General features: G+C 35.6%; 1 protein-coding gene across 1 annotated transcript in view; it reads right to left on the reverse strand.

The window, feature by feature from the left end:
• Nucleotides 1-259: 259 nt before the first annotated feature.
• Nucleotides 260-10005, reverse strand: part of LOC107025845 (proteasome activator subunit 4) — a 20531-nt gene continuing 10785 nt past the window's right edge. The window contains exons 26-35 of the mRNA XM_015226610.2: nt 9002-9096; nt 7777-8672; nt 6578-6859; nt 6404-6499; nt 4767-4945; nt 4430-4511; nt 3450-3574; nt 2380-2472; nt 958-1111; nt 260-567 (exon numbers count right to left, since the gene is read on the reverse strand). Coding sequence (XP_015082096.1) covers nt 526-567; nt 958-1111; nt 2380-2472; nt 3450-3574; nt 4430-4511; nt 4767-4945; nt 6404-6499; nt 6578-6859; nt 7777-8672; nt 9002-9096 — 2044 coding nt within the window. The 3' untranslated portion in view covers nt 260-525. The remainder of the gene's footprint in view (nt 568-957; nt 1112-2379; nt 2473-3449; nt 3575-4429; nt 4512-4766; nt 4946-6403; nt 6500-6577; nt 6860-7776; nt 8673-9001; nt 9097-10005) is intronic.

Here is a 10005-nt window from a genome sequence, read left to right on the forward strand (position 1 = left end):
AAAAGGTTTCTAAATCTAAAAAGATTGTTGAGAAGGGCAGGAGAAGAGCAATTCCCTATGCTTGAAGAAACATATATACAGAAACGTTTTATGATTGTTTATCTGACATTGTTTTTTGTCAAGAAATTAGATGTTTGAGTGATAATTTATTGATCAATGTATATATTTCTCTATGCAAATTATAAGAATGTCGTAAAGAATATGAAAAATATATTACTACCTGGAAGATGAAAGAAGCAAAACCTTAAAATTGAAATAATTACTGGTGATAACTAAGCAATTCAAACATTTAACAATTGTGAGAAGATGACACAATTTTCTACGTTCAAATTCAATGTAGAAAATGAATGATTTTCTGTCTAAAAGTTTTTTCTTTTAATTTTTAGTGTAGAACAAAATTTTTAATAAAAATATGTATGAGCATTTTTGTAGTTCAACTTTAGACTTTGGAGGCTTCCCACTTACAATATATGAGATATATGATATGGTATAATTCTATCTCTCATGTAAGGCACACCATGAATGTCAAGCAAAGTATGATGAGGATGATGATGTATCAGCCAGGACCTGCAAAGATGTCACAAATGATCTTGTTAGCTAAGAAAACACCAATCATCAATTATAGAGGTGGCTTGCTGAACTACTCAATTCTTCTAATTCTCTTGCCAAAATCTCAATCCCATATGGAACTAGGATTTGATATAAAAAAAAGTTCAAGTCTTCTATAGAGCTTCAGAAGAAAAACTTCTTTTTCACATTAAACAAGTAACCAGTTTTGGATGGAATTTAATACAGAGCCCTCTTGGCCAAAAGATCTCAACAAGGTCGTACCCATGGATCTAAATTTTGACATTGCCCTTACTTGTATGTCAATATTTGGTTAAAGAATTTAGTTTGGAGAGGAACCTACATCAGCGAAATGTACAAAATAACAATAAATGTATGTGCGAACCATACCTCAAGTTGTTCTTCGGTGAAGGAATCTTTCTGAACATTCCATGTGTCCGCATGAGTGCGTCGAAACTCTGCCACAGCTTTTGTCACGGTAGATTTTACAGGTGATGATTCAGAAACAAATTGAGCCAATAGTGTAACGTGTTCTGGTAACCAACTGCGATAAAATTTGGCAATTTGTCACTAATGAGAAACATTTCTCTGAAAATATCTAAAGATTAATAGTAGTACACTACTTTGGACCATCTCAAAAAGAATAATAATATCTTTGTACATGTAGAAATAAGTTATAACTTTAAAAGAATTATATTTTGAAAAGGTAATAATTTTATTTGTAAACAGCACAAAGTTAGTGCTGGAATTTCTATACAGTGAGCAAGCACATTGCCCTCTTCTAATCCTTAAGAAACTCTATGAGTTCTAGCAATGCTTCTGCGTCACTTACATATTTCTTTTAACAACAAAAGTGAAATAACACAATACACTCTTTAACTAATAGACTGATTTGTGTGTTTTCTGATGAGATGTTTTATAGCCTCACAAATATTTTTGGCTTGTTTTAGACAACAAGTTTCAAAAGTCTTCTTCATTTCTTTCTTAAACTTCATGCATAATCAAACAACATCACGTAAAACAAGACAGGAGACATAATACAGTATTTCCATCAAGTATTAGAACTTATAACTCTCTAAATTAAAGAAAAAACTTGCTTATATAATTTATTTATTTTTTTCTTTTAACAAATCTTAGTTATACAAAACCAAAAAATTCGAAAAAGAAAGACACTAGCTAGTAGCTACTATTCAATACACTGAATGGCATATGAAACTTGACTAATAACATGTAATGCATGGAAAGTAACTTGGCTCTTTTGTATTAACAAAATTACTAACTCCTAATTTGAAAGTTTAGAATGTCAAGCTACATTCAAGTAGATATAACAAAAAAAAAAATTGATTAGGTAATATACAATGGAAATTAAAAACAATATACCATGTGGAAAAAAAGTTGACGTCATGTTAGCGACAATTATGACCCCATACTTAGGATGTGAAATCCATAAACATGATTATCCTACACTTTTGTAAAGACTGCTTGAAAGAATCTGTCTGCTAGAATACTTCAAAACATCAATTTAATATTATATCAGATTGCTGGCCCTAATCATCAGGGTCATCTCAAACGCAATTTAAGTTACATTTCGTTTTATTTTACTTCATCTTTTGTGACAAGTTAAAATGCTGTTTATCATTCCTGCAGTGGATTGCTACTTCCAGGAACTTCCTAGGATAACACTTGGTCATATATATCTTTGAACATATGAATTTATGTTTATATAATGGGCGGTGTGCCTGGGAATATTATACGAAACTGATAGTGAAATATATCTTGAATATATGAAACTATATCAGACAATGGACGTACCTGGGAATATCATAAGGAACTGATAGCACGCAAGCAGCCAAAGCAAGTATCTTTCCATGTAGGGATGCTACAGAGAATCCAGAACGCATGCTTCTGCAATAGCAATTTCATTTTTGAGAATGGTAACACATTGATTATATGTATATATATAACCATCAGCACAACATTTGTTTTGGAATACAAAATGATAGTTATATCATCCTTGTTCTTCTTACAAGGATCCTAACACTACTGTGTTTGCAAGAAAATCTACACATACAACATCAGGTGATGTGTATGATCCTTCTCTTCCTACGATTCTTGGTTGTCAGTATCGCTCCCCTAGCTGCCAACCACACATAGAAACACACTTTTCTAGGTGCCCTAGGTATCCAAATCAAATTAGTCGCTTAATTAATGTTTGTGTAATATCTTCGTAATTTTTAGCTACTACAAAACCAAAACAATTCACAGGAATTCTTTTAGTAGAATTTTGCAAATGATTATTATATCTATATACGTCTTGAGCAACAAAACCATGGTGTTAATTCATATCTACAAAGGCTTGATCTCTCTACAATGATCATCAGGAAGGACTTAACAAAAACATGCCAGGTGCATGGCGAGAGTGGATTAAAGTCCCACATCGGTTGGGGAATGGACCGGTGGTCTGGACTTGGCAGTCCTCCCCTCATGAGTTAGCTTTTGGGACTAAGTTACGCTCTGGTCCCTTTGGGCTCCCGATCCATGCTCCAATTGGGCCTAGGCGTGGAAGGGGGCACTTAGTGTGTTAAAGTCCCACATTGGTTGGAGAATGGAAACAAGGATTTGCTTATATGGACTTGAAAACTCATGAGCTAGTTTTTGGGGATGAGTTAGCCCCTTATGTCATATCTCACATAATAAAGACAGGCTTGATCTCTCTAAGGTTATCATCATTAATGTTACAAGCCCATCCCAGGCAAATGGAGTTAGAATATACAGATAGATGTTACCTCTCTAGGATGATCATCAGTAATGACCCAACAAATTATATAAGCATAGTAATAATAACTAGCCAAAATTGAGTAAAACTAAAACAATAAAAGAACCTTTGTTTTCTCTTCTTCTGAATGATACTTGCTTCTGTATAAGCTCTATGACGGAAATCCTGAGCTAAATCTTCATCTCCGCCCTTCATTAGACCAGCCAAGACTGCTGCCGCATGCTCCCTTACCTGACCAAAATATTCAGAAGAATTCAAATGAGCTTCTTTAAATCACCATAATCTCCATATTTAAGTAATCAGGGAGAACTAAAGCTATTTTTATTATCGAAAGGATATAACATGACTACTTGAAATGAGGCTCCCACCACTTAGTAATGGGAGAATGAAGCCTTAAGTAAATGAGGGTGCGATAATCAATTGTACGTTCAAACTAAAGAACTTTCAGACACCAAGTAACTTAAAAGCATAATAATCTCACTAGATCAGAACAGGAAGGGTTGAAAAAGGTCTACAATCAAACACATAACATCTACTACCTATAAGCTCATGGTACTATATTAAGCACATGACACACTTACAGGCTACAGCAATAGAAGAGGAACGGCCATATGAAAAATGGATGACTTTGATAATACTATAAAGAATTAAACAAGACATACTGACATAGGATAAGCAGGAGTGACCTTTGAAAGAAGGTTGTCTTTTGGTGCATCAAACATATGATAGGATAGACAAAGAGGTAAATTGTATATTATCCTAGCCTTTCCTCTTCTATGTAATCAAACATGATCCAGTAAGTTTAGGAAATTAAAAAGGCAAAAAAAGCTACCTAAATAAGCTACGAGCAAGAACCACCAGTTAATTCCCTTTGGGTCCACCCCTTACTCCACCATTATTATAGGGGTATGGGGTTTGAGAAATCAATAATATATTTGTTGTATATCAACCATTGAACAAAACAAGCAAAGAGCATCAAGAGATCCACTTTCTCCAAGACTAGACATCATATGGTAATGCACAACATTTTAATTATTTACATAGTTGATACCGCAAATATTTCAGCTAAAATTTATGTGAACTTACCTCAACTTGATTATCTGCGAGTAGCTTCTCGACAGTTTGCCAAATTTGTTGTTTGTCCACCTTAGAGAGGACGAAAGTGTGCCTGTATGGTGCAACAAGATAGCAACTCGTTTATTCAGGATATTACAAGTTTATTTTTGCATCACTTAGCTATTCTAGACCACCACAACACCTGAAGACTGAGTTTGAAATAAAAATGACAATGATTCAGTTTAGAGTGATGATAACAATACTTGTTTCTTTCAAAGTACCTCATTTTCTCTTCAAGAACCAAAATAAGGATTTTTTTTCACCGAAGGAGGAGAGAGGAGGGAAGATCAAAACGGAAAGATCATACCTATACATGAAACTCCGTAAATAGGTCAGAGTCGTAGATCTTGTACGCCAATTGGTATCATTGGCTATAGAAAGAATGGTGAGCACAACTTTCGTTAAATGGGACTCTGAATAAACTCTCCACTTTAGCAATTCAAAAGCTATTTTGGCCAGTGTCGACAAATCCTTATTTGACGTCTCCTACAAAAAATCAACAGTATCAAAAGAGAAATGCACTTCTATTATAAACACCTCCAATGAGAATATATTAATTTATAGTGTATCAATTTCTTCACGTGTGCAACAGCTGAAAAATGTCAATAATTCAAATTTTCAGTATCATTCGTTTGAACAAAATTAACTAGGACTTACTTCATATGTAGATATAAATCAAGACTAAAACTGAACGAAAGAATTAGGGAACTAAACATGCAGATCTAATATGGTCTGGGATAATATATACACCAGAAATATCACCAAAACATGAAGGGAGCACAGACTCACAATTCTCCTTCTTTGTACAGGATACAAGTTCAATGGCTATGGCTCGTGTACCAAGCATAAAACCATAGGAAATTAACAATGGAGATGCCTAGCAGTCAGAATTTAATCCAAAAATGGAACTCTTCAACAGGAGTCTTTTCGATTTAATCCTTTCTTGTTGATATACAGTAGCTCCCGTCAGTTAAGGGAAAAGGTCAGTTTAGTTAAAGACTCAGAGAGAGATAAGAATCAAAATTCGGCAAGGAGAAGTTTATGTGACAACAGTTTAATGCAACAGTTCTTACGATGTGGCTATACCTTCCCTAAAAGCTATGTTGTTAAAGTTGAGAGATTTATTTCTTTAAAGATTTCATCAATACCACTGATATGCAGGCTTAACTCTTATAGGCAAGTAAGGTTGACAAATTGGAACGAAAATCAAACCTGATTGGTGTCACCTCATCTAAAATCTTAAGCCCTTAAAGAGAGGAGATAATTAGTTATTTTCTTAGGTCACAACATTTCGTACACACTCATTTGTAAAATTTGAACAAGCTAAAAAGCAGTAACTCAAAAAACTATCTTAGACGCCAAATGATGAGATGAAGAAGAAGAAAAACATGTAATTTCAGCATTATCAGCCTATTAACTTGGCTCACAGAAGTTCCTCTTATATTTCAACTATGGAAACAACTAAATCCAATCATCTATTTCCAATAATATCCTGCCTTCATAGATTTCTCCATCCTCATTACCAAAGAAAGGCAGACTTCTAGTTCCAATGGTACAAATATGTAGTTGGTAAAAAAAGAACAACCAGCCAAATGTGAGGAACTGCAAGAAATAGCTGTTGAAGACAAGAAAAATTACAGAAAACTTAAAAGTATAGCCTTATCACCTTGAGATAAACAAGATGCTTCTTATCAATTTGTCAAAAATCAGAAGTCAAAGTTTGTTCTTCTAAGAGATCTCAATCACAGAAATTGACAAAAAACAAAAATCAAAGTTTCTTTTCTCCAACTCCAAGAGACCTCAGTTACAAGTTTTACCATTTTCATCCGTAAATGGAGGGGAAGTGTGTATATGCCAAGTTCTTCAGACAGTAATTTCATCCCTTCAAAATGTCTAAACAACTAAAAAGACAAGCAACGGGAATGATGTGATGTTGCAACTAACCTGTAGAGATATTACAGGATACAAAAGACCAACAACAACATCCAGCAGAACCGAGGATCTTCCTGACTTTAGAGATGAGATAATGAAATGAAATAGCTGCATATCACCAAAACAAGTAATCAATAAAAGGTCTTAGGAGCAAAAAAGCCCAATAGATGAGTTGGCTGACTGTACCGTCTCCATCCATTTAACATCATCATGAGACTGTTCGGTTAATACTCCATTGTCAGAAATCATGTCCGTTTGCACATCCAGAGTGTCTGACTGGCTAAAACTTTGGATCTTCACCACAAGCTCAGATGCACGTTCTACTAGATAATGATCCCAATTCCCTGCTTCAACTTTCCTGTTCACATTACTTGTTCCTACTTCATGTGGATGAGCTTGATTGCAGGAAACCTGGAGCCGAATGTTTGAGCATAAAACAGAGAGGGTGACACCAATGGATTCCCTCACCTGTTCCAGAAATTGTTTCATTATCTGTCACCACAGAAACAACAAACTCTACAGAAGACTTTGAAGGGGATTGATGAAACTGTGAAAGGATCCACTCCTTTTTCTGGGGTGGTCAATTTTACCAATTTCCCTTAAACATAGATTATTTTGTCTTTGAAAGATAAACTTTTTGTTAGAAACTAGATATGAAGAACAGTAAGTAACAATGTTCTCGTTTACAAATGAACAAATAATCTTAAACAAAAACAAAATAAGTGACGACATTATACATAAAAGTTGTAGTCAAAGATCTTTCTTGGTGAACAGGAGTCAAAGAATACCTTTTTGATTCTCAAAGTTCAACAACTTTGGATACAAGGAATGTAATGAAACTATGAAGTCGAGATCAGCTCAAAGATATAGCCTCAATGTATGTACAACTTGAAAAGAAGAATGGTCAAAGAGAATGTACGTGGGGGCCATAATGCCTTTGAGATTAAAAGAGAGGAAGCACAAAAAAAATGGGATCAAGATCAGATGTGGATCCATAACCATGAGGAGCAAAAAGGTTATTGAAAAATATATTTTAGAAGATCTTAGAAGGAACCCAACAATGATGCTCAGAGCTGAACCTATTGATCTGGAAAAGCTGAGACTAACAAGCTTGTCTTTCCAGTAGAACAACTGAGAAGAACCAGTTCAACTTGTAAAACTAAAACTGATCGAGAAGGAAAGATCCTATCAAGCAAAGCAACTCATCAAAGAGGTATGCAATTTGAGTTGATCGACAGATAAACGTATGCTTCCTTTGACAATCAAATCAAATATCAAATGGCTCATGTAACCAAGCAACTCTTAGCATAACCAGAAAAATAATAGAGAAACTGAAAATGATAAATTGTGATCCTAAGCAGAAAATTGAAATGTTGAACACTCACTTGTGGAGATGAATGGCTCATACTGCCAAGCAATTCTTCAAGAAGCTTATAGTGAAGCGCTAGTTCAGTAACTGGCATTTTTGGTGGGGAAACTTCTATTAGTGCAGCTGAAAGAAACATGTATCGCTTGGCAACTACAGTAGTACTAACTGTTTCAGGCAAGGGGTTCATTAAACAGTCCATGACCTTTTGTCTCAAGAGTGGAATTTTTGTTCCATGTTTTCCTTTTCCAGTAACTGCATAACGAATACAAGCTGCCCACTCAGGTATGGACTCAACCGTTGGTGCTTGAATAATACTCTGAAAATGGGTCATCAACCAGCTATCCCATGCTTCTGAAACACCGGAAACATCAGAATGTAGCACACCTGCCACTGCCTCAGCAGCAACACACTGCTTTGTCCTCTCCTTTGCATTTATGTAGTCTGCTAATGCATCTTTTAGTGCCAGTATAACAGGAGCACCACATTCCTGTACTAGACGTTTAAAAATTCGGGCAAAGCTTGAGTAGAATGTGTCATTTCCAAACAAAGATATCCAATTGGGAGTACGGGGCCATGATGAAGAAAATTCAAAATAAAATCGAGTAATGGATTTGTCAGCCACACTCTGAAATGAGGAGGTGCCATGATTTCCTTTAGAAGAAGCACCATCAGTGTCAATTATATGAACATGAGAAAGACTATTCAGGGTTTCATTGAAAAACCCCTCTTCCTGGAATATGTTACTTAAAGCTTCTTCGAGAGAAGACTTGGATTTATCCTGACGGTTAGTAGAGCAAATGGGTCGGTCCTCAGAGAGTTTGTAAGGCGATTCTTTCAGTAAAGTATTTAGAGCTGAGATTGCCAAAATTCTTGTCTGTGGTAGTTGGCTTTTTAAACTCTGTAAGAAGTGACCTGACAAGATTAATCATAAGATGAGAATTTCTCAAAATCTATAGGTAAATTTAAACATGAAACATACAGCTGCTTACTCCAGATCACAAAAGAAACACAGTAATAAAGGTGAATTGAAGATAGCAATCATTTTGACTGCTTGTTATGATAGATCATATTCACGGAACAAGAATACTGTAAGGAGAAGAATACTGACCATAAATAACAAAAAACAATAAAATACTAGAAGGAGTTCCTATTTCTACCCTATTGAGGGAACAAGAATTCTAGCAGAAATGTTCAACTAACGAAATGCACTGAAGCAAAACCCACGGACAAACTTAACTAACCAGCAGTTTCACTCAGAATTTTGGAGGACGAGTTAGGATCATTTCTGGAAGCCATAGCCAACAGCAGCAGTACTCGGTTAGCCATCAGATTGTACCTGAAAGAAATCAAGAAATAAAATATATTTTATGCAAAGAAGGAAAAATGGGTGTTTTTGGCAATAGGAAGACAAAACCAGTCCTGCAGCAACTCTGTCATCTACATATCAATAATTAGAGATGGCGGTAGAGGCAGGTCATGTGAGAGAATATTCTTTTTAAGAAAATGTTGGGGTGCCCCCACTTGTGGGATTACACCGGGTATGTTATTGTTGTTTTAAGAAAATTGTGGGGCAGGGCTGGTTGTGGCATCGTGGACAACTCCAAAGACCTATTCATCTTTTACCCACTGCCTGTAATTAGCCTCCAACATTATCCACGTTTGAACCTCTCATTGAAGTCTCTCTACCCACAACTTCTTCTTTCCCCAAAATCAATATACAATTCACACAAGATAGAGTAACAACAAGCAAAAATGAAGCTTAGAGTTCTTCAGATATTAAGAAGATGACATAAAGTTTAGGCACAACGTCATTCACAGAATTACATATTTTTTTAGATCACACTGAAAAATTAATGGCTTTAAATGGTATTATTGGTTTTAATATCTATTTCCATTTCCTTGATCTTCTGACAATCTTGAAGCATTATGTTGAACTTCTCTTAATGTTCAAGATAGGTGTGCTCAAACAGAAAATGTTGCAGCATGCAGACAGTGTGGGGCCGGGATTTTGCAGGAAGAAAAGAGGGTGTGCGATGAAGAGGGGTGTAGTGTGGCACTGTTACAGCGGAATTTGAAACCTGCCACACCCTGCCCTATACAAAAAGCTTGTATGGTGAAGTGGGCGTTGTGACACAGCTTTGTTGCAGTGCAAATTAAAATCCGCCACAGCCAGCCCTATAGTCATTCCTAGGTGTGATGGTTCAATTGAGACACATACACTTGGAGGAACTCATGAAGCTCTGTG

The sequence above is a fragment of the Solanum pennellii genome, chromosome 7 (assembly GCF_001406875.1).
Source record: "Solanum pennellii chromosome 7, SPENNV200".
NCBI lineage: Eukaryota > Viridiplantae > Streptophyta > Magnoliopsida > Solanales > Solanaceae > Solanum > Solanum pennellii.